Source organism: Watersipora subatra, chromosome 7 (assembly GCF_963576615.1).
Source record: "Watersipora subatra chromosome 7, tzWatSuba1.1, whole genome shotgun sequence".
In the NCBI taxonomy this organism is placed as follows: domain Eukaryota; kingdom Metazoa; phylum Bryozoa; class Gymnolaemata; order Cheilostomatida; family Watersiporidae; genus Watersipora; species Watersipora subatra.
In genome coordinates, this window is record NC_088714.1 from 65711274 (window position 1) to 65737277 (window position 26004).

Sequence of the window (26004 nt, forward strand, 5' to 3'; positions counted from 1 at the left end):
CTAGTTACCTATATTTATGATAGACTCACCAAAATAAACACAATGATAAAAAATCAATAAATTATGCAGCATAAGAAGAGCTCTAGACAAATGTGAGATGATGTCATAATAGTCAAGTACATGTAGTTTAGCCTATTATATAAGAAGCAGGGTAAGCCAGAAACCGGGTTCTATTAAAATGTACAAACTATACTGAATTATTAAAAGCGGGTGGAGATGTTTGGGCATCATCAAATGAAAATTTTTTAAAAACATAAGCCAGAGTGATAAAACAGAGATATAAGAAAAGAGATAACAGTACAAGTGTAAAACAGCCTGTGTATAACAGCATATAAAGGTATTTTAATTGCCGTACCAGAGCGTACAGAGCACAGATATTTAGTTGCAGAGGTGGTTAGTATATGGTCAGATCTTGGTCTGTATGATGTTTGTGCAGCTGTAAAGAAAATACATGACAATTAAATAACAGTTCAATTATATTAGACACTGACTACCATCCAACATACAGCCTGTGTCGAGTGACAACTCTAATATATTACACAGTGATTACCATCCATCATACAGTCTGTGTCAAGTGACAACTCTAATATATTACACACTGACTACCATCCATCATACAGTCTGTGTCGAGTGACAACTCTAATATATTACACATTGACTACCATCCATCATACAGTCTGTGTTGAGTGACAACTCTAATATATTACACATTGACTACCATCCATCATACAGTCTGTGTCGAGTGACAACTCTAATATATTATACAATGACTACCATCCATCATACAGTCTGTGTCGAGTGACAACTCTAATATATTACACACTGACTACCATCCATCATACAGTCTGTGTCGAGTGACAACTCTAATATATTACACATTGACTACCATCCATCATACAGTCTGTGTTGAGTGACAACTCTAATATATTATACATTGACTACCATCCATCATACAGTCTGTGTTGAGTGACAACTCTAATATATTACACATTGACTACCATCCATCATACAGTCTGTGTCGAGTGACAACTCTAATATATTACACACTGACTACCATCCATCATACAGTCTGTGTCGAGTGACAACTCTAATATATTACACACTGACTACCATCCATCATACAGTCTGTGTCGAGTGACAACTCTAATATATTACACACTGACTACCATCCATCATACAGTCTGTGTCGAGTGACAACTCTAATATATTATACATTGACTACCATCCATCATACAGTCTGTGTTGAGTGACAACTCTAATATATTACACACTGACTACCATCCATCATACAGTCTGTGTCAAGTGACAACTCTAATATATTACACACTGACTACCATCCATCATACAGTCCATGTCAAGTGACAATTCTAATATATTACACATTGACTACCATCCATCATACAGTCTGTGTTGAGTGACAACTCTAATATATTACACACTGACTACCATCCATCATACAGTCTGTGTTGAGTGACAACTCTAATACATTACACACTGACTACCATCCATCATACAGTCTGTGTCGAGTGACAACTCTAATATATTATACATTGACTACCATCCATCATACAGTCTGTGTTGAGTGACAACTCTAAATTAGTTGGCTTATCCGAAGAACATAATACCGGTAAGTAAAAGTTCACTCCACTTTTTCAATAGTTTTAACATCTATGTGACGGTGAAATCTGTATGTGCCTCAATGAGATTTTATAGCACCAATGAGAAGCATAAGTTCGCTGTCCAATCAAAAAGCTTAAACAAGATATCACAGAGCATGCTCAATGATGTCCTTAAGACAGCTCTGCTATTTTCTAGATAGTTTTACTATTTCCTAGAGAGTTTTACTATTCCCTAGAGAGTTCTGCTATTCCCTAGAAAGTTATACTATTCCCTAAGGTGTTCAACTATTCCCTAGATAGTCTTACTATTCTCTAGAGAGTTCCGCTATTCCCTAGAGAGTTCTACTATTCCCTAAATAGTTCTACTATTCCCTAGAGAGTTTTACTATTCCCTAGATAGTTCTACTATTCCCTAGATAGTTCTACTATTCTCTAGATACATGTAGTTCAACTATTCCCTAGATAGTTCTACTATTCCCTAGATAGTTCAACTATTCTCTAGATCAGTGGTTTCCAACTGGTGGTCCACGGACCCCTAGGGGTCCACAGGAGGTTTTGAGGGGGTCCACAGGCTGGTGCCAGTATTGGTTTTTTTAGATAGATATTTACGGCTATTTCTGTCACAGTGGTTGGATCAATGATATAAAACCCTAAAAGGATAGGCGATGGCTATCATATGGGTGGGGTTTAATGATCGAAGTCTGTTGAGATTGTGCTAGCCTGGGTTTCCGGGCTAATGCGATTCCTGCGGGGTGGTTGCGTTGTCTTGTTAGGTTTTTGGGTCTAGACTTTTATCACCTATGTGCGTCAATCGCTGGATAGTACCTGATTTCCGGTTAGTAGTACAAAACAACACAACCTGTAACCAGCAAACACATAATTCTCTCTTTCCCTCTTCAATTTCAGCGATATACTAAGATCCATGAAAAATAAAACATTTCACCTTACTTATTTTTACCAATTTTCAGATTGGTAGGGGTCTTAGTATATGCTTAAATTTAAATATAATTTACCCGGAATCACCCGAACAACGGCCTTTTTTCCCTAGTTTTTAATTGATATTTTTCTACCTATAATATAAATGACAAAGTCTTTTGTTGTTGTCCCATTGTTCAACCTGGCCAATAAGATGGGACAGCGGCAAAGCTGTGCATTGTAGTTTTCATACTCAAAATCTAAATGTAAAACCAAATTTGGGTCATTTCACAATGGCGACTATTAATATCACTACAAATTTCCCTGTCATACAGCCCACAGCCTGATGATGGAATAAGTGATATTGGAAAAAAGAAATGGCAGTGCAGGTTGTTGAAAAAGTAGTTGTCAAAAAGTATGTTTTACAACAATAAATCACACCTAATCACACAAAAATCACACCTAATCTACTACTAGCTCAAACCTATGCTTTACAACAATAAAATGAATATTAATTAAAGCTGTAGGCCTAACCTACTGTAATGAATGTAATTTAACAACAACAATAAGGAAATATGTTTATTATAACTCTGAAATGCAAAATTAGAAGTAAAATGGCAAGCTACTGTGTACTATACACAGTTTGAAAGTTGATTGTGTTGAATGTAGGATGGTTTTGATAGCGATCTTTAACAGAAAGCAAGTATGAGCGTTCACGCGTCTGGAAGTTTTCTGCAAATTGGAGAAAAATAAAAAATGTTCTCGTCATAAAGGGACATTGTAGTTCGGCCCGAGCTTTTACATGAGTTGTAAAAAATTTCGGCTAGCGTTTTAAATAATTTAATGAAACCTTCGTTAATTGGACAAAAAACATAGGCTGATAAACTGTGTACCACAATTTCGTACCTGTAAATCGGTCTACGCCTCAAACGGTCTACGTTTATTACAGAAACCTTCGGATAAATTCGAATACAAGTAAACAATGCTATAGACTGGTGAAATGAGCACATTTTTCTCGTGAAATGCGCACTGCTAAATAGCTCTACTGTCTGTCGCACAGATTTATTGGCGTATCGTAGGCCGGTCTTAACTATTATTAAACCAAGCTTTCCAAGCGTTTTGTGGCGATTTTTGGCCGAAATAATCTGTCTATTTATGTATAATCCGATCAAATGGGTAAGTTTTAAGATACTGTCGACGCTTTTCAAAAACTTGGTAATATATTTAAATAGGTTTATATGTGTTTTGTATCGTTATTATCCTTTAACGACTCTACAAACAAATGGTTAAATTTGTTGATGATATTTCGATACAAGGGTTTGCGACGTTGTTGATGAATTATTTTCATAAGTTGTGTGCACATGCATTTATCATAAAAAACTCTCAAACTTCGCTTCGCTCGTTTGGTTATGGGATGAATGCTTGTTAATGGCAGCTGACTGATCATAATTGTGACAATATTTGGCAATTATATTTATTTGACAACAAAATGAAACCAGCAGATCTGTAAAATGACCAAAAATGTTTATGAAGATAAAACCATTGAAGAAATTTGGCCTTCCATGATTCATCCATATCCACAGACAGCCAAACTCGCCCTTCGAACTCTGCTCCCATTTGTGTCTACATACCTATGCGAGTCCGCTTTCTCCTCCATGGTTGTTCTCAAGTTAAAACAACGAAACCGACTGGGACTGGAAGACGACATGCGATGCACTTTATCAACCAGTTCCACAAAGATCAAGAATTTGGTGAAAAATAAGAAGTACGATCCATCCCACTAACAAACTGACTACTGAAACTTAACCATCAAAGCAATTTAGTATAGCATTGCTTTATATAAGTAAATAAATAAAAACATGTCAAATCTATTGACTCTTATATTATTCTAATTTATAATGTATGCCAATTTACAATGCATTGTTATAAACACCAAATATTATGATGCTTATAAAGGGGTCCATGACTTTTAGATAAGAAGCTCAGGGGGTCCATGGCTCTAAGGTAGTTGGGAACCACTGCCCTAGATAGTCTTACTATTCCCTAGAAAGTTCTGCTATTCCCTAGAGAGTTCTACTATTCCCTAGAGAGTTCTACTATTCCCTAGAGAGTTCTACTATTCCCTAGAGAGTTCTACTATTCCCTAGAGAGTTCTACTATTCCCTAGATAGTTCTACTATTCCCTAGAGAGTTCTACTATTCCCTAGAGAGTTCTACTATTCCCTAGAGAGTTCTACTATTCCCTAGAGAGTTCTTCTATTCCCTAGAGAGTTCTACTATTCCCTAGAGAGTTCTACTATTCCCTAGATAGTTCTACTATTCCCTAGACAACTCTGGTATTGTTTAAATAGATTTGCTACTCCTTAGATAGCTCTGGTACGGGAACTTCCTTACATGACCGGTTAAAATGGAAACTAAACTTACACTAAAGGTGTTTACTGCCTCGCTTATTCATTGCTCTGGGTAACATACGGCAGGTTGATGTCAAACCTCTTGACCCATAGAACTCCCCCAACAGCAACTGCCAACAATGCGCCCAAAATGACCATTCCGATGCCAAGTCCTGCCATCGACGCTGAAGCAAGAGACAAGCAATAATTGAGGCTTCCACAGACATGGAGTTCTCACAATACAATAGAATTTCACCTATACGGAGATAGATGTTAGTTCTATCTAGTAGATTAAAGTCTATAACAAATACAGTAATACTTCAACTTACGAGTGCTCCAACGTACGAGAAACTTGAGATACGAGCCAGCTTTCAAGCAAGTTTTAGCACTAACATACGAGCCATGTTTGAGATATGAGTACGCAAGTCAGTTGCCAAGTATGCCGGAGGTGTTTTATGAGAACAGCATCACTCTGTATTTTTCAACTGTTCAGGTTATACTGTTGTACCGTGTTTTTTTTTGTACACGATTTTCTGTGCAGAATTATGTGAATTAAACGTACTGTGCGTACACCAAAAGTTTGCCAGTAAAATGAAAGATAATACAAAGAAAAAGCAAATGATAACAATTGATATTAAACGGAAAAATATTGAAAAATATGCGAAATGTGTATGCGTGATTGAGCTAGCTCAGCAATATGATAGAAATACATTCATAATTACCAAACAGAAGGATTATATTCAGGGCATTTAGTTCGCAAAAAGACTAACCATAGTTTCTAAACGGTTCAGCGATCTTCACGACCGCTGATGGCATTGGACAAACAATTGGCCGGTGACAGCGTAACTGAAACGATGCTATGTGAAAAGGCCGGCATTATCTATCCATCCAAACTGTTTAATAGACATTCGGACAAGCTGGCTAGTGGTCGCGCATTAACCATTTGTGACGACACCTGTGTTCGTCCTAATCGCAACATGTTGCAAGGGCGACAAAGGCAAACGTCCTTAGATAGGTTTATCTTAAAACGACCGGCTAGTCGTGAAAGCGAAAAAAAGGAAAAATTTTTCGCTAACCAGCGAGAAACTTCAAACTATGAACTCCGAAGAAATTTTAATTACGTTAAGTTAAAAATGAAAGTTTGCTTTTAGGTTTGCTTCTAAGTTTGTCTTTTAACACTTTGATAAAATCCAAATTTATCAAAGTCAAATGTTGTAACGAAGGATAACTTATATCTCCCTCCCTGGCAAATGCGAATGTTAACTGCTATTGTATGTATTTAATTTTACATTTTAATTAATCACATTTCCTTGCATTATTTTTTATTTGTTGCTTTTTGAAAGCATGTAGTACGTAAGGACAATAACCAACATGTTCTTTCTGTTACAATATCTTGTTTTGAGTGTTTTATTTGCTTTTTTTAGAGTGTGGAAACCAATCAATATATATTTAATTGTTCTATATATAAATAGATTGCACCAACATGCGTGTAAATTGACATACGAGCTCAGTCTCGGAACGCATTAAGCTCGTAAGTTGAAGTATGACTGTAGATGATATTCATAGACATACAGATGTCCACATAACTACCTGCTGAGTATGTCCTATTTCCCTTGTCGTCATATGATTTACCACTTGCTTCTTCCGCTAACGAACCGTCATCATCTTTAAGGAGACTGACAATCGTAAAACGAGCATAACCGCCATCTTTAGTAGGAACAGAGAGAAGATCATTTTGAGCGTTCGTAAGTTTCGCCTCCAAAATAGTTACCACTTTATTATTTTCCGTTTCATCATCTACTATATCTGATATGGCAGCTGTAAACAGTACAGCAGATGACAACGTATGGCAATGTACGTATGGAGTGTATACAAAACAATTCTGTGATAAGATAGAAAAGAGGAATGGAGATAAATTAGAGAAGAGAATAGTGAATAACAAAGCAATCGTATTTAAACTTATTAAACTAACATCATCAAAGTTTATTTACAAAAAACAACTCTAAGAATAGACAGACAATTATACAAATACAAATGCTAAACAAAATACATAACACACAATAACTCAATCAAGTTATAACAGATCAAAGTAGAACACAACACTGGGGAGAAATCTAGGATGAACACGTACTTTAGTGATATATAAAACTGCTACACCGTAAAGTAAGCATAAAATGGTGTAGTGCTTTTCTAAAATGTATGAAAAGGAGAAAGACTAATCATAGAAGAAAACTCCAAGAAACTAAAAGCCTACAATCGTGTCATAAAAAGAAAGTCTCGAGAAAAATGAAAAGCAAGAAGATAAAAAATATGAAAGCGTAGAAGAAGGATGAGCAAAGAATTAAGTGAGAGGAAGGTAAGTTAGAGAAAGGTAAGTTAGAGAAAGGTAAGTTAGAGAAAGGTGAGTTACAGAAAGGTGAGTTAGAGAAAGGTGAGTTAGAGGAAGGTGAGTTAGAGAAAGGTGAGTTAGAGGAAGGTGAGTTAGAGAAAGGTAAGTTAGAGGAAGATAAGTTAGAGGAAGGTGAGTTAGAGGAAGGTGAGTTAGAGAAAGGTGAGTTAGAAAAAGGTGAGGTAAAAAAAGGTGAGTTAGAGAAAGGTGAGTTAGAGAAAGGTGAGTTAGAGAAAGGTGAGTTAGAAAAAGGTGAGTTAAAAAAAGGTGAGTTAGAGAAAGATGAGTTAGAGAAAGGTGAGTTAGAGGAAGGTGAGTTAGAGGAAGGTGAGTTAGAGAAAGGTAAGTTAGAGGAAGATAAGTTAGAGGAAGGTGAGTTAGAGGAAAGTGAGTTAGAGAAAGGTAAGTTAGAGAAAGGTGAATTAGTGAAAGGTGGGTTAGAGAAAGGTAAGTTAGAGAAAGGTAAGTTAGAGAAAAGTAAGTTAGAGAAAGGTGAGTTAGAGAAAGGTAAGTTAGAGGAAGATAAATTAGAGGAAGGTGAGTTAGAGGAAGGTGAGTTAGAGAAAGGTGAGTTAGAAAAAGGTGAGTTAAAAAAAGGTGAGTTAGAGAAAGGTGAGTTAGAGAAAGGTGAGTTAGAGGAAGGTGAGTTAGAGAAAGGTGAGTTAGAGAAAGGTAAGTTAGAGAAAGGTAAGTTAGAGGAAGATAAGTTAGAGGAAGGTGAATTAGAGAAAGGTGAGTTAGAGAAAGGTGAGTTAGAGAAAGGTGGGTTAGAGAAAGGTGAGTTAGAGAAAGGTGAGTTAGAGGAAGGTGAGTTAGAGAAAGGTGAGTTAGAGAAAGGTAAGTTAGAGGAATATAAGTTAGAGGAAGGTGAGTTAGAGGAAGGTGAGTTAGAGAAAGGTAAGTTAGAGAAAGGTAAATTAGAGAAAGGTGGGTTAGAGAAAGGTAAGTTAGAGAAAGGTAAGTTAGAGAAAGGTGAGTTAGAGAAAGGTAAGTTAGAGAAAGGTGAGTTAGAGAAAGGTGAGTTAGAGAAAGGTGAGTTAGAGGAAGGTGAGTTAGAGAAAGGTGAGTTAGAGAAAGGTAAGTTAGAGGAAGGTGAGTTAAAAAAAGGTGAGTTAGAGAAAGGTGAGTTAGAGAAAGGTAAGTTAGAGGAAGGTGAGTTAGAGGAAGGTGAGTTAGAGAAAGGTGAGTTAGAAAAAGGTAAGTTCTAGAAAGGAAATGTAAAAAAAAGTAAAATAAAGAAATGTAAAGTGCATGTGTACCTGTATCAAGAAGTAGCTTATCCCTTATGGTGAAATAGACATTAATGGCACCAACTTGGGATCCATCTGTAGCTTTCTCATCATAGACCTCAATGTCTACAATCCTTGTTGCTGTTATGGTTGTTAGATTAGCGATCTTTTGTCTGACAGCTCGAGCAATTGAATCTCTGGTTACTCTATTGCCAAGGAAAGCACCATCAGAATCTATAAAATACAACACTTCAATGTGATTATAACTTATCTCAACTGTAGCAGTTTTTTATCTGAGAAGAAGTATCGTACATTGTACAAATGTACATGTACAATAATTAAACCTTTTGAAAACCACTATAGCATGCCAGTCAGCAAAGTCTACAGCAATATCTAATCACACGGATACAGGGGGTTCTTCTCTAAAGCTACTATTACGTAAAAACGGCTCTTAGAAAAACGATTGTACAAGAACTGGAAAGGCAATGGCATTAGGCAAGCGATTTCATCTATTTCAGCTAGCTAAGGAGCTTATGAGCTGATAGATAGCAGTGATAGTAGCAACATATCATGGCTAACCTAATAAACATGTCGCTAAAATTTTAGTTTTCGTTTTTATTGAATCTAACTTGACGTGATAAAAGGCAAGATGCTTTAACCACTCAAGTTTTTTTCTGAGCTAAGATAGTTTGGAATGATAACTCCTAAATACATGCTACTGAAGTTATTCACTATAGACTATGTTAATATGACTTACAGTTACTCACTATAGACTATGTTAATATGACTTACAGTTATTAACTATAGACTTTGTTAATATGACTTACAGTTATTCACTATAAACGATGTTAATATGACTTACAGTTACTCACTATAGACTATGTTAATATGACTTACAGTTACTCACTATAGACTATGTTAATATGACTTACAGTTATTCACTATAGACTTTGTTAATATAAATTAGTTACTCACTATAGACTATGTTAATACCTATAACTTACAATTAGTCACTATAGATTATGGTAATATGACTTACAGTTATTCACTATAGACTATGTTAATATGACTTACAGTTATTCACTATAGACTATGTTAATATGACTTACAGTTACTCACTATAGACTATGTTAATATGACTTACAGTTATTCACTATAGACTATGTTAATATGACTTACAGTTATTCACTATAGATTATGTTAATATGACTTACAATTATTCACTAGACTTTGTTAATATGACTTACAATTATTCACTCTGTATATTTAGCTAAGAGTCTCACATAAACTTACCCAATACTCTGACATTGAGATGTGTCTGGGATTTGTAGTCCTTCAAATAGCACTCAGGCACATCAAATACATTGACTGAGAAGTTCCCATCTATCTTTAGGTTGCCATAGAACTGATCATATACATTGACCTGCTGTTGACTGTAAACTCGGTGATTAACCTGAAGAAAATAGACTTTGAACTGAAGAGCATATTCTATGCATAGAAGTATTTTTACGATTGCTAACAGTAGCTAAAGTGAAACGCTGTTACTAACTTTATGAATGAGATACTTCATCCATAAAGGTATTTATAGTACGTGTAAAATTATACCATTTGTGTTTTGATGAGTCATAGAGTAAACAGCAACTTGTATAACTAGAGCATCCAGAAAGTCACACACTTCAATGCCTGATGAGCAGGCATTGCTTTGTCCCCGCTTGCATTACATACAACATTCACGGTCAGATGATGCCTTGTTTCCAATAAATGTATTGTGTATAAAAGTACAGTGTGATGAAACCCCTTCATGTCATATACAGATGCATAGCCAGACCTTCTCACAAGCAGCTTTAGTACAACAGTAATAACATGTTTGCAATAGGCAATGAATGTGTAATAATCAACAGCAGGTTTATTAAGGCCAGGTAAATAGAAAACAATCTACCGAGGCACTTATTAAGGCCAGGTAAATAGAAGACAATCTACCGAGGCACTTATTAAGGCCATGTAAATAGAAAACAATCTACCGAGGCACTTATTAAGGCCAGGTAAATAGAAGACAATCTACCGAGGCACTTATTAAGGCCAGGTAAATAGAAGACAATCTACCGAGGCACATATTAAGGCCAGGTAAATAGAAGACAATCTACTGGGGCACTTATTAAGGCCAGGTAAATGGAAAACAATCTACCAAGGCATTTATTAAGGCCAGGTAAATAGAAAACAATCTACCGAGGCACTTACCTTGTCATATGAGAAGATGTAAGCACCTGCAATAACGCTGTGTTCAGCGAATGGAGCCTGGGAGGATAGCACAGTCCAGGTCGGCTGCAAAAGATAGGATAGAGATGAAAACATAAAATTTTAACGCTTCGACTCACGAATAGACAATGACGATTTAGAGAAAGACCCACGTACCGCTGTACTCCATATCTCCGACACAGTAACAGTTTTATTGGGAAGTACAACTCGAGATGACCAGACGACCACTCGCATTCCTTTCTCTACTCTCTGTAGAAATACAGTCAATGTTAGTTGGTGAGCTGAAAACAAGCTATGCAATGATAAAATCCATTTTGCTTTTCAAGTGATAAATTAAGTCATTCATAAGTTTCCATTTGCAGTCAAACCTCTACATATGAATATAATTTGTTCTGGCACTAGCTGTGTTTGTTTAAACCTTTCCATGTTTAAATCTTTGTATGCTAAAACATTCGCATACTGCATAAGTCATATGTTATAACAATCATATGTTAAAGCATTCATATATTAAAGCATTCGTATGTTAAAGCGACTTAAGTCAAAACATTTGTTTGTTTGTCTTAAGTCAAAGCATTCGGACGGTAAAACATTCGTATGTTAAAATCATTCATATGTTAATGCATTTTCATGTTGATTCAAATATTTACATAAGAATAGACTGGGATTCACTCTCCCCAAACCTATGACATCTGCAGATATGTAAAAATTGTAGGGATGTAAAAATTCAATGAACTAAATTCAATATCATTAAAATATTTTTTGCTTGCTAATTGTTGCTTTACCTTAAAGACTGGCAAACAGAGCGTACGTTTAGCAATACAAAAGACGCTCGGATGCATGAGCTATAACTTTTATTGTAATTTGCATTTTATTTCTAATTTTCACTTCCAAAATTATTGTTTTAACTTTAACTATGAAAAGAAATAGTTCCTTGTTAAAAATAACTTCAAATGTAGCTTCAAATACTTGCTTAACTTTCACATTTTAGTTTAGAAAACTTATACCGTATGTAAAGGCAATTTAAACGATGAGTGGATGTTATTAGCAGAATCTTTCCACAACACTCACATAGCCTTGGAACTGCAAGTTCTGTAGCCCCGGCAGGTCTCTAGTGTGGGTAAGTTGAGGTTGCTGATCAGGGCCAGTAGAAATGTCCCAGCTGGATATTCCACCAGAGGTAGGAATCTTGGTCACATGACATGTGTCATTTCGATTCACCACAATTATTTCATAGTCTAAATAATAGTAGAGCAGAACATGTGATAGCCTTTGTTCTTTAGATTCCATACTATTAGCAAGTAGATATATAGCGTAGTGCTTTCACAGCAATGGTTCACCAAAGATGGCGATGTACTTTGAAAAAGAGAAAACAAAATCAAAATCGGTAGAGTGCCTAAAAGGGAAGCGGAGATAGTATTAGCACTGTAAGTCAGGCAGCATTGAGTACATCAGTCAGCATTTAGTACATACATCAGGCAGCATTGAGTACATAGGTCAGCATTTAGTACATACATCAGGCAGCATTGAGTACATCAGTCAGCATTTAGTACATACATCAGGCAGCCATGAGTACATCAGTCAACATTTAGTACATACATCAGGCAGTATTGAGTACATCAGGCAGCATTAAATACATCAGTCAGCATTTACTACGCCAAGCAGCATTGAGTGCATACACAAAGCAGCATTGACTTCATACATCAGGCAGCATTGAGTATGCCAGGCAGCATTGAGTACATACACCAGGCAGCATTGAGTACAAACATCAGGCAGCATTGAGTATGCCAGGCAGCATGGAGTATATACATCAGGCAGCATTGAGTATGCCAGGCAGCATTGAGTACATACACCAGGCAGCATTGAGTACAAACATCAGGCAGCATTGAGTATGCCAGGCAGCATGGAGTATATACATCAGGCAGCATTGAGTATGCCAGGCAGCATTGAGTACATACACCAGGCAGCATTGAGTACAAACATCAAGCAGCATTGAGTACATACATCAGGCAGCATTGAGTATACCAAGCAGATTGGAAAACATCAGGCAGCATTGAGTATACCAAGCAGCATGGAGAACATCAGGCAGCATTGAATCAGGTAGAATTCAGTAAGTCAGGTAGCATTGAGTACATCAGGATGCATTGAGTAAGTCAGGCAGAATGGAATAAGTCAGACTTGCTGAGCAAGTCAGGCAGCGTTGCTGAGTCATGCAGTAAGTAAACAAAGAGGATTAGGCGACACATTGGCTGCAATTACTTAAATCTCTAATTCAGTAGAGTTGAAATAAATACATGAGCTAATGGCGCGAGAATCTAAGCGGGAACCAGAAACAAGAGAGTGAAATGTATGATAAAAGAATCTATGTGAAGACCAGAGACAAGAGAGTAAAATGTTTGAAAAAAGAATCTATGTGGAGACCAGAGAGTGAAATGTATGAAGAAAATAATCTATGTGGGGATCAGAGACAAGAGAGTGAAATGTATGGAGAAAAGAATCTATGTGGGGACCAGAGACAAGAGGTTGAAATGTATGGAGAAATGAATCTATGTGAGGACCAGAGACAAAAGAGTGAAATGTATGGAGAAATGAATCTATGTGAGGATCAGAGACAAGAGAGTGAAATGTATGGAGAAAAGAATCTAGGTGGGGACCAGAGACAAGAGAGTGAAATGTATGGAGAAATGAATCTATGTGGGGACCAGAGACAAGAGAGTGAAATGTATGGAGAAATGAATCTATGTGGGGACCAGAGACAAGAGGTTGAAATGTATGGAGAAATGAATCTATGTGGGGACCAGAGACAAGAGAGTGAAATGTATGGAGAAAAGAATCTATGTGGGGACCAGAGACAAGAGGTTGAAATGTATGGAGAAATGAATCTATGTGGGGACCAGAGACAAGAGAGTGAAATGTATGGAGAAATGAATCTATGTGGGGACCAGAGACAAGAGGTTGAAATGTATGGAGAAATGAATCTATGTGGGGACCAGAGACAAGAGAGAGAAATGTATGGAGAAAAGAATCTATGTGGGGACCAGAGACAAGAGGTTGAAATGTATGGAGAAATGAATCTATGTGGGGACCAGAGACAAGAGAGTGAAATGTATGGAGAAATGAATCTATGTGGGGACCAGAGACAAAAGAGTGAAATGTATGGAGAAAAGAATCTATGTGAGGACCAGAGACAAAAGAATGAAATGTATGGAGAAATGAATCTATGTGAGGATCAGAGACAAAGAGAGTGAAATGTATGGAGAAAAGAATCTATGTGGGGACTAGAGACAAGAAAGTGAAATGTGTGAAGAAAAAAATTTATGGGGGGACCAGAGACAAGAGAGTGAAATGTATGGAGAAATGAATCTATGTGGGGACCAGAGACAAGAGAGTGAAATGCATGGAGAAATGAATCTATGTGAGGATCAGAGACAAGAGAGTGAAATGTATGGAGAAACGAATCTATGTGAGGATCAGAGACAAGAGAGTGAAATGTATGGAGAAATGAATCTATGTGAGGATCAGAGACAAGAGAGTGAAATGTATGATAAAAGAATCTATGTGGGGACCAGAGACAAGAGAGTGAATGTATGAAGAAAAAAATCTATGTAAGGACCAGAGACAAAAGAGTGAAATGTATGGAGAAAAGAATCTATGTGAGGACCAGAGACAAAAGAATGAAATGTATGGAGAAATGAATCTATGTGAGGATCAGAGACAAAAGAATGAAATGTATGGAGTAATGAATCTATGTGAGGATCAGAGACAAAGAGAGTGAAATGTATGGAGAAAAGAATCTATGTGGGGACTAGAGACAAGAAAGTGAAATGTGTGAAGAAAAAAATTTATGGGGGGACCAGAGACAAGAGAGTGAAATGTATGGAGAAATGAATCTATGTGGGGACCAGAGACAAGAGAGTGAAATGTATGGAGAAATGAATCTATGTGGGGACCAGAGACAAGAGAGTGAAATGCATGGAGAAATGAATCTATGTGAGGACCAGAGACAAGAGAGTGAAATGTATGGAGAAATGAATCTATGTGGGGACCAGAGACAAAAGAATGAAATGTATGGAGAAATGAATCTATGTGAGGATCAGAGACAAAGAGAGTGAAATGTATGAAGAAAAGAATCTATGTGGGGACTAGAGACAAGAAAGTGAAATGTGTGAAGAAAAAAATTTATGGGGGACCAGAGACAAGAGAGTGAAATGCATGGAGAAATGAATCTATGTGAGGATCAGAGACAAGAGAGTGAAATGTATGGAGAAATGTATGTATGTGAGGATCAGAGACAAGAGAGTGAAATGTATGGAGAAATGTATGTATGTGGGGACTAGAAACAAGGGAGCGAAATGTATGAAGAAAAGAATCTAGGTGAGGACCAGAGACAAGAGAGTGAAATGTAACAAGAAAAGAATCTATGTGGGGACCAGAGACAAGAGAATGAAAAGTATGGAGAAAAGAATCTATGTGGGAACCAGAGACAAGAGAGTGAAATGTATGGAGAAAACAATCTATGTGGGAACCAGAGACAAGAGAGTGAAATGTTTGGAGAAATGAATCTAGGTGGAGACCAGAGAGTGAAATGTATGGAGAAAAAAATCTAGGTGAGGACCAGAGACAAGAGAGTGAAATGTATGGAGAAATGAATCTATGTGGGGACCAGAGACAAGAGGTTGAAATGTATGGAGAAATGAATCTATGTGGGGACCAGAGGCAAGAGAGTGAATGTATGAAGAAAAAAATCTATGTAAGAACCAGAGACAAAAGAGTGAAATGTATGGAGAAAAGAATCTATGTGAGGATCAGAGACAAGAGAGTGAAATGTATGGAGAAAAGAATCTATGTGAGGATCAGAGACAAGAGAGTGAAATGTATGGAGAAAAGAATCTAGGTGGGGACCAGAGACAAGAGAGTGAAATGTATGGAAAAATGAATCTAGGTGGAGACCAGAGAGTGAAATGTATGGAGAAAAAAATCTAGGTGAGGACCAGAGACAAGAGAGTGAAATGTATGGAGAAAAGAATCTAGGTTGGGACCAGAGACAAGAGAGTGAAATGTATGGAAAAATGAATCTAGGTGAAGACCAGAGAGTGAAATGTATGGAGAAAAAAATCTAGGTGAGGACCAGAGACAAGAGAGTGAAATGTATGGAGAAATGAATCTATGTGGGGACCAGAGACAAGAGGTTGAAATGTATGGAGAAAAGAATCTAGGTAGGGAGCAGAGACAAGAGAGTGAAATGTATGGAGAAAAAAATCTAGGTGGGGACCAGAGACAAGAGAGTGAAATGTATGAAGAAAAGAGTCTAGGTAAGGACCAAAGACAAGAGAGTGAAATGTATGGAAAAATGAATCTAGGTGGGGACCAGAGACAAGAGATTGAAATGTATAGAGAAAAGAATCTAGGTGGGAACCAGAGACAAGAGAGTGAAATGTATGGAGAAAAGAGTCTAGGTGAGGACCAGAGACAAGAGAATGAAATGTATGGAGAAATGAATCTATGTGGGGACCAGAGACAAGAGGTTGAAATGTATGGAGAAAAGAATCTAGGTAGGGACCAGAGACAAGAGAGTAAAATGTATGGAGAAATGAATCTATGTGGAGACCAGAGATAAGAGAGTGAAATGTATGAAGAAAAGAATCTAGGTGAGGACCAGAGACAAGAGAGTGAAATGTATGGAGAAAAGAGTCTAGGTAGGGACCAGAGACAAGAGAGTGAATGTATGAAGAAAAGAATCTATGTGAGGATCAGAGACAAGAGAGCGAAATGTATGAAGAAAAGAATCTATGTGGGGACCAGAGACAAGAGAGTGAAATGTATGGAGAAATGAATCTATGTGGGGACCAGAGACAAGAGAGTGAAATGTATGAAGAAAAAAATTTAGGTGAGGACCAGAGACAAGAGAGTGAAATGTATGGAGAAATGAATCTAGGTGGGGACCAGAAACAAGGGGTTGAAATGTATGGAGAAAAGAATCTAGGTGAGAACCAGAGACAAGAGAATGAAATGTATGGAGAAATGAATCTATGTGGGGACCAGAGACAAGAGAGTGAAATGTATGAAGAAAAAAATCTAGGTGAGGACCAGAGACAAGAGAGTGAAATGTATGGAGAAATGAATCTAGGTGGGGACCAGAAACAAGGGGTTGAAATGTATGGAGAAAAGAATCTAGGTGAGAACCAGAGACAAGAGAGTGAAATGTATGGAGAAATGAATCTAGGTGGGGACCAGAGACAAGAGAGTGAAATGTATGAAGAAAAAAATCTAGGTGAGGACCAGAGACAAGAGAGTGAAATGTATGGAGAAATGAATCTAGGTGGGGACCAGAAACAAGGGGTTGAAATGTATGGAGAAAAGAATCTAGGTGAGAACCAGAGACAAGAGAGTGAAATGTATGAAGAAAAAAATCTAGGTGAGGACCAGAGACAAGAGAGTGAAATGTATGGAGAAATGAATCTAGGTGGGGACCAGAAACAAGGGGTTGAAATGTATGGAGAAAAGAATCTAGGTGAGAACCAGAGACAAGAGAGTGAAATGTATGGAGAAATGAATCTAGGTGGGGACCAGAGACAAGAGGTTGAAATGTATGGAGAAAAGAATCTAGGTGGGGACCAGAGACAAGAGAGTGAAATGTATGGAGAAATGAATCTATGTGGGGAGTAGAGACAAGAGAGTGAAATGTATGGAGGAAAGAATCTAGGTGGGGACCAGAGACAAGAGAGCGAAAGATCAAATTAGTGAAAAACAATAAAGTTGTACAAAGGTTTATCCAAAACAGGAGGAACTGAGAGCATGAATTGAAACAAACGCCAATGAGTGATCATGCTAAAATTTTCAACCTTTGGTGTGAAATAAATTAAACAAGAATTGTCCTCTAAGTGCAATGCTATGATATGCAATATCACTCTCTATTTACATGAGTGAGTTGAGCACTCACTCATATTAAAGTCGTGTATAACTCGTAGCGACTCGTACGCATACTTGTCGTGAGCTTCAAACTGGATGTCCGTTCTCGTGAGTTTCAGAGTGTAATCAAAAAATACCTGAAACACACGATGGTCATAGTTTTAACATAGGCTTGTAACATGTTACCAGAGCAGTGAAAGACTGTATGTTTCATGTGACAACCAAATTCACAAGTAAAGTCAGCCACCTGAAATAGAAGCTGACAAAAAAGACAGTGATCCAGTTGCAAAGAAAAACAAACACTACCTTGCGATTCTCCACCAACTTTCGATTTGCATCAGCGATTTCTTCACTGATCATATATTGATCAGAGAAGCTATGAAGAAGACTGGGAGGAAACTTTCTGCCTACACAGTAAGCGCCTCTTGGAGGCTGGAAAAGAAAATACCTGAAATCATTGCTTCATCTTCATTAATACCTTTCAATGCTATTTGCAACAAACTTCGTTGCCTCTATTAGCATCTACGTGTGGGTTATGAATCAACAGTGCTGAGCACAAAGTGGACACAGATAAAAATTAGCTACCCGAAACTCAAATCAACTGTGACAATGAAGGTCAGTTCATTGTCACAGTTGGTTTGAGTCAGTTCATCGTGGGACAAATGAAGGTCAGTTTATTGCTGGTGGTAAAAGCAAAACGACATGTTGTAAATGGTCACGGTGAACAATCAAAGGGTACACTCAGCCCTAACAAATTGATTGTGTGCAGCAGCATATTTCCTTCGACTGTCCATAAAATGTTGGCCAATACTACAAATACCTGGTTTCCAAAATTAGCAACAAATATGGAAAAAATTAGGGTAACCAACCAAAGAAACCAGCAAAACCTAAAATGGCTACCTCTTGAGTAAAAGAGCCTGTCTGTGTTATTAAAGAAAATGACCATATTAACCAAAACAAGAGGGTGTGTAAAACCCGTCCCTGATGTATTTACAAGCAAGAGAAAAAGCATAAAAAAAACATTTAGTAGACACTTACATAGAAGAAGTTCTCTTCCTTTTCACCAAGAGGTGCAATAAGCCCAAACTCATAGACATATTCAAATTCTCGTTGACCAGAACTGGTTTCTTCAACACCAACCACTTCAATGCGCAAAGGCACCGGGTCCATTCCGTAATACGGCATGACATGTCCAGAACTATGAAAAAGATAATTTCTATATATAGCATGTATATATAGTATAGCATGTATGTATCGTATAAACTGAAGGAGATGGTAGGGTACCAGAAGTAGTATATATGGTATAAACTGAAGGTGATGGTAGAGTGCCTGAAGTAGTATGTATAGTATAAACTGAAGGAGATGGTAGAGTACCTGAAGTAGTATATATATAGTATAAACTGAAGGTGGTGGTAGAGTACCTGAAGTAGTACCCTAGGACACTTATATTTCGCTAATATTTAGTTTCGTGAGTAGCATACAGAGTAAAATTTCACTGCAACTTAATTTCGCAGCTCTGATGAGTGCGAAATGTAGTGATGTGAAAATAAATGCAGTGGAACAAACATAATTAGATTCCTCAGGTTCAGTTCACCGCGGGCCTGTATTCACTGGTTGCAAGTTGGGGCGGCTAATGTTAGGCGACTAGTTATGAACACCTGGGGGTGTTGAGGGGGGCGGTGTAAGCCCCCAACAGGTTTTTCTTATGTAGGGCCTCAGCCGGGCCCCGTGTGTGAAGTTTTAAAAAATTTTATCGGAAAGTATCAACATTTTTGTATTTTTTGAGATTTGTTTTGTTTTAGGTGACGCGACTGACGAGACATTTTTAAATTAAAATAGGCAAAACTTGACCGCAGTTAAAACACTCAGAAAAAAGACATCTTTTTCTTTTGAGCGTTTTAACAAAGATCAATTTTGCCGATTTTATTTTAAGATGTTTGGTAAAACTTGATATTTTGCAAACCTTTATAAAGGTCACTAACAATAATATTTTGCCTCTGATGATGATAATAATGACGCCTAAGAACTACTAAAAGTTGATGTTTGTCTCTACGGCTTCGAATAAAGTGATATTCTACAGCGATAAAAACCGCCTCCATAGCCGTTGGGCGAAAACTTTTCGAATAAATGATGTTGAGGTCGAGTTATCTGAAGCAATTTATCATTGCGTGGGAATGGACCAAACAAATCCGTTCGAGGTAATCTTGTGTTTGAGATGAAATGTTACACTTTACCCGAGGGCGAGTTATCAGAGTTTGACTGTGCTTAGCCGCGGAAAGCTCCTAAAAAGTTGGGACAGCTCAGCCAGCCAGCTGCCCCAGAGAATACGGGCCATGAACTTCACCGATAAGAAAATTTTTTTTAATTTGGGACTAGTTTGTAATTGTGAACCGCAGGTAGAAATGTGTGGGCGAGGTCGATAATGCAATTTGATCGCTTGCTGCCATTTGTTTCTTGGACTATCAATGAACAAAGCCATTTAAGTTCGCGTTTTCGCTCGTTCGTTATGATAGTTTAGTTTCGCGCATGAAATTTTCGCGAGAAGATGACTCCGCCAAAACGCGAAAGTTAGATGAGGCGAATACATAAGTGTCCCAGGGTATATATAGTATAAACTGAAGGTGATGGTAGAGTACCTTAAGTAGTATATATAGTATAAACTGAAGGTGATGGTAGAGTACCTGAAGTAGTATGTATAGTTTGTTTGGTTCTGATAGGCTCCACCAGAAACGGTTTGTATCATCAGCCATTTATCAGCCGTGATTCCTCGTATCTACCGAAATGCCATAATTATAATGAAACACAAATTCTACGAAAGTGCCAGCTATTATGCATAATAAGCTACCCTCTACCCACCTTGTCAGTGCCAACGTATGATGGCATGAAGTTTTCAGACCAGCCGAAAAAGGAGGAGATGTTGCCTATGACAAACTTGTCTCCTTCCTTTTGAAAGCTGAAAGTTCCGATAGGAGAAGAGTCTGAGACTAAGTCCTGTACTTTACAATCCGCTTGATTCACTACAAGACAACTAGCATCTGCATGTCATGGAGAATTCTGAGCATCACAAATGGTCTTCATAAACAAACACATTTTTCGTGGCAGAAAGGAAGAAAAACTGTTTCACTACTTTCAGTGTTTTCATAGGATATGGCTGAAGTAACAGCAATTATATAGCAAATTTGAGGAGTACTGCGAACCAAAGTATTGCAAATTAAAAAAATACCACGATGTTCAAATCTTTACTATAATGAGAGCAGTGCCCAACCCTCTATAGCAACCGTTGGGGGTTGGAAGAAAGATTGCATCGTATGGAATCTGAATCAGCGACACTTCGCGTCACCACCTGGCACATTGTCACCTGTACCAATCATTTACCTTCCAGAATTTTAGAACTATTGTACATCTACTTATTCTCGGTGCTTTATCACCAGACATTTGAGACTACCAGGGTTCTCGTAACTATAACACCTGCCAATAGTGACACCTGCCAATAGTGACACCTGACAATAGTGGCACCTGACAATAGTGACACCTGACAATAGCGACGCCTGACAATAGTGACACCTGACAATAGTGACACCTGCCAATAGTGACACCTGACAATAGTGATGATTGACAGTCTCTACCTAATGCTGTGTGTTGAGCTGGCTCGTTTTAGTAAGAGAACTGAAGGGGTCGCGCTTAGGTGACCGGGGTCAACAAAACTCAATAGATATTAATCTGGCAGCGAAAGCAGGGCTATGTTCAACAATCACTCAATTTTAGTGTTTTGATGTTTGGCCCTTCCAAGCATCCATCAAAGATTGGAACTTCCAAACACTATAGAGATTTGATCCTGCTAATGAAGCCCTTCCTACTGCAGATGAACTCAGGTTCGTCAGCAAATGAACAAGCAAATCATTGCAGACTTTAGCTGCTCTGTATTAAAGATCTCATACTTTGATTCATGCCATTGGCATCCATTTCACTTTGCAATAATAAAAAGTTAATTTAAATCAATTTTAAACTAAAACAAAACTAATAGTCTATAACTACAAAACATGAAGAAAATCAATGGCTGTTAATTACATGTAAAATGTACTTAGCAGACTGTTAGTTAGTGAATCTATTCTGGCGTCTGCAGGACAGTTCACCAGACATTGAAAGGAAGAACAACTCCTAGAAAAGATATTTTCAAAGCATGGCAACTAGTCTATATTTTTAAACACTATAATATTAGCGGTGGCTTTAGACTGAGGGGCAATAACTTACGGGGTGTAGTGAGAACATCTCTTTCAAATGTCATAGCCTGTTGGTCAAGCAGATCGTAATATGTTCTTCTCTCCATAGAGCCATTGAAACTGATGAGCAAGCCATTGTTACTCACAGGGTTTCTGTACTCCTCCCAGTATGAAGTGTACTGGTTAACCACTCCAGATGTCTATGATCATAGAGTAGAAATAGCATGGAGGAATACTTCTAAACTACTCCAGATGTCTATGGTCATGGAGTAACAATAGTATGGAGGAATACTTCTAAACTAATCCAGATGTCTATGATCATGGAGTAGCAGTAGTAGGAAGGAATATTTCTAAATGACTCCAAGTGTCTATGGTTATCCAGCAATAGTACTAGTAGGAAGAAAGACTTTTAAATAACTCCAGATGTCTATGCTCATACAGTGGTAGCAGTAGTATAAAAGAAAGGCTTCCAAAGAACTCCACATGTCTATGATCATACAGTAGAAGCAGTAGTATAAAAGAAAGACTTTTAAACAACTCCAGATGTGTATGCTCATACAGTAATAGCACTGATAATCATTGGAGTTGCCAAACCTTGAATTAAACGTGTAACTTTGACCAACAACAAAGACGAAAGAGAAACTAATCATACACCCATGATTAAACAGGTAAACTTTCATTCATTCCACTCATCACATGATTAATTCAACTGAAATTAGTGCTGAAATTACTCTAATTACTGAAATTAACTGAAATTAGACTGCACTCTTTCCAATAGTTTGTCTCTCTGCTCCGGTAATAGCCTGCCACATCAGTTAGTTTTGGTACTTAAGAGAACAATAACTGAATGACACTACTAGCAATATAAGAGAGGGTCTAGATATAAAACCTCTATTAGATGGCACAGGAAAGGGCTCTTAAGTTTGTAGATATTGCCTTATCAATCTAATAACTCGGTTGTCTCATACTCGTTGTAGCTTATGGTATGCTGGAGTGAACTTACGACATAACAGCTTTTCATGTTTGCTGGACGCCGCAGCTGTTGAAAGAAGTATTTGTTTTTGCTAATTCGAGGGAACGAGAAGCTAAAATAAACTCTGACCTGACTCTGAGTCAAAATATAAACATGTAGTCATATTATCAGCAGTTATGAGAATGTGTGCTGACCATAGCCTGAGTACTCAAAACACTGAGCAGCAGAACTAGTATTGACCCATAACTAGCAAGCGAAGAGCACGTTTATTAACTAGGGCGGTGAGAACCAGTGCAGTATTCAGCCTGCAATTCTAATTTATTACACAGCAAGAAACACAAAAGAAGCCAGTGTTGTATCATTCGCGTTAGTATTCGTGTCGCATTGATTCCAAACAATAAATGTGAAAAGAGCTGATCACCCTTAGCATGCAATGAATAGGTGCCAGTCATCCGTGTCTACATGAGTCATGGCAAGGAAAAATAATTATCCAACAAATATCTCAAATTCAACAAACTGAACAAATATCATGAAATTGTTGCTCACCACATTCTTGGTATAAACAGTCACTTCCACGTTGAGTTGCAATGGATCTTTAGGAAGGGATGGAAGAGTCTTTGAAGAGAAGGTACTGGTTGGTGAAGCAGGTGTCGACTGCTGTGCATCTGCTGAGCATATACATGCTATGACAAGGAATAGAAGTGTCGATAGGTTGGCCATCTTCTAATAAAGAAAAATAATATGCAAGAGACTAATCATTTGATAAAACAAGATGTATGCTGCGTTGTTAAGCTTGGATGGCAGCATGGACAACACCATATTTTACAGAAACATTGCTACTATCAAGTCTTTGTTGACTACAAAGTGTGATCAACGTGTATAAAAAAATAATAAAGTGATACTAAGAAATACAAGTGTCTGTCTAAACCAGAGTTTCCGGATACAAAAGGTTTAATCATTAGTTTGAGGAAGCACTTGTGATAGTGAACCATTAAATCTGTACACATCAAACACTCAGCTATGATTAGGAAAAAATACATCAAAGCACACCCAAGTTTTCTTACACTTTCATAAAGCTTTGGCTTTTTCTTGCATTCAGGTACATCAAGCATTTTTAGTCGCATTCAGTTAAGAGAATTCAGTTTACCACAACACAAGTTACAATGACCAACCATGTCATGAAAATTTGGAGAAGACTATATCAATGTATTAGTCGTTGTAACAACGATGAGTTGATCAAGTAAATCTCTATTCCATTCGCAGCGTGAATGTTGGGCTTGTTTGTCAATTTACCAAAAGGGCAAAATTGCTAGAATTAAAACTAGAAAACTGCCATGTTTATAATATGTATGAGTAATATTACTCATACCGTACTACTAATATGTATGAATAACAGTTGTATGAGTAAGATAAAATGCTTCTTGTTATTTTGTTATGGATTTGCTAAACTCAACTATTTTTAATAGCCATATGCATCAAGCTAGCCTGGAATTAGCGTAGTAATATGCAAGCCAGCTTTCATGGAAAGCCAATGGACTATCACATAACACTGTTTATAAGGATATATATGTAAGCCAGTGTATAACAGGATGGGTTAGAATCTGTTATAAAAGTGACAGAAAAACAAAGAGCACAGAGCACAAGATAGGAACTGCGAGCGACAAAACAACAAAACTGAGCGTTACGTTCTTGATCATCATTAATAATGGCGTAGTAACATCAACTCATCTCTGCTGTTTAAGCTTGCGTAATAAAGAGCCATACTCATGCACAAGTCACCTTTTTGCAAAAATTATAGTTGGGCATGAGAGCAAATACTCATTCGGTATAAGACGACTTGTAACCAAAAACCACTTGCAAGTGGATAGTCAGTGCTGACTTCCACAACAATTTAACCAACAAAAGTTAGTTTTGACTAACAAAAGACTTGTTTCAAATGCTCTACTTTTCCCGATTAAATTATGATCAAAAACACTTCACTCTAGAGTAGGTACGACAAAAATTTACATTCCAAAACTTTCATACACGTACAATATGGGACCCACAATATGTCAGAAAAAATAAATCTGTCAACACCGTGTCAGCCTCTGATATGTTGTTGTTCCTTAATCTTTCTGACAAGTTGATAAAGCAAAACTTTCCAAATAACGACATTGCTAGTTGAATATAAATTATGTTGTGAGTAGCTTTAAATATTAAAAACTGACCTTTTTATTATTTGAAGCTAATATAAATAGAAAAATTACAAACTAAATGTTAAAACGAAAATAAATATATGCGTACATAGCCATGAAATTACATAACACATATTTCACTCATTTGTAGCATTTGCTAGCAACGCATTTATTTAAACACACAACAAAAAGTGTCGTTAACGAACGATTCATGTGAATATTATCATCTTTATACTATCTTTGTACCTTTCTCTTCTGCAAGATTTATTTGTGCGTCCTTAGAGACTTCCTAAATACGGATGCGGCGGGCGAGACTATATTGCTACGATTACGGTAAGTATATTTTTACAGTGAGCCAGCTCGTTTGTAACTTTGACCAACGAAGGCGCGAAAGTTTAAAATGTATGCATTACGTACTTGACGGTAGATTGTGAGACAGTTGTAACGGCCGAATAAACTCGAAGCTCGACGGAATCGATTGTCGACACCAAAAACCATACATACCGGTACCTGCTAAGACGGAGACACCGAAGTCAGATGCGTCTGAAAAGCCTAGTAGTACATGTATATGGTTTGGTTAGACAAGCTTTAACATACCAGTTAGGAGCAAAAGTCCAGTAATGGCGTCCGGCCAGCTCTGTTTCGGTATTCAGAATGCCTCCCGCTGGGGCTCCAGCTATCCAACACTCTCATGATGAACGTTAACCTCATTCTTCAGGTCAATTTGACTCTTACATAATTAAATCTCCTTCAAACTGCCCTTCTTCCTATTGTTTATAGCGAAGGGTGCCAACCCACCTGCACCATAATGTAAAAGCGAGCCAAACGCGAAAACTCAATTTTAGTAGAGGTGAGCCAATATCAGTAGAACAATGAGTCATTACATAACATAAGTTAAACACTACACTGGTGAGCCCTCACTCACACATAACA

General features: G+C 37.5%; 1 protein-coding gene across 1 annotated transcript; it reads right to left on the minus strand.

Moving 5' to 3' along the window:
* LOC137399223 (uncharacterized) lies at positions 1–25429 on the minus strand. Its single transcript, XM_068085235.1, has 16 exons — positions 25318–25429; positions 23444–23620; positions 21956–22124; positions 20561–20721; positions 20386–20477; positions 18743–18902; positions 18011–18136; positions 17736–17841; positions 11867–12033; positions 10955–11047; positions 10781–10864; positions 9836–9995; positions 8573–8776; positions 6515–6742; positions 4959–5109; positions 1–436 (listed from the first exon to the last, which is right to left on the minus strand). Exons 2-15 carry the CDS (start codon positions 23615–23617, stop codon positions 4982–4984), a joined length of 2052 nt encoding a protein of 683 aa, XP_067941336.1. The 5' UTR covers positions 23618–23620; positions 25318–25429; the 3' UTR covers positions 1–436; positions 4959–4981.
* Between the last annotated feature and the right edge of the window lie 575 nt (positions 25430–26004).

What these genes read in the sequence shown, in the direction of transcription:
- LOC137399223 (XM_068085235.1), bottom strand. Translation starts at nt 23,617, where the DNA reads ATGGCCAACCTATCGACACTTCTATTCCTTGTCATAGCATGTATATGC. An exon ending in AGGAAGAGAACTTCTTCTAT is followed by an intron (nt 18,137 to 18,742) that starts GTAAGTGTCTAC and finishes TTTCTTTTCCAG; the next exon opens with CCTCCAAGAGGCGCTTACTG. An exon ending in ACATCTTCTCATATGACAAG is followed by an intron (nt 9,996 to 10,780) that starts GTAAGTGCCTCG and finishes TATTTTCTTCAG; the next exon opens with GTTAATCACCGAGTTTACAG.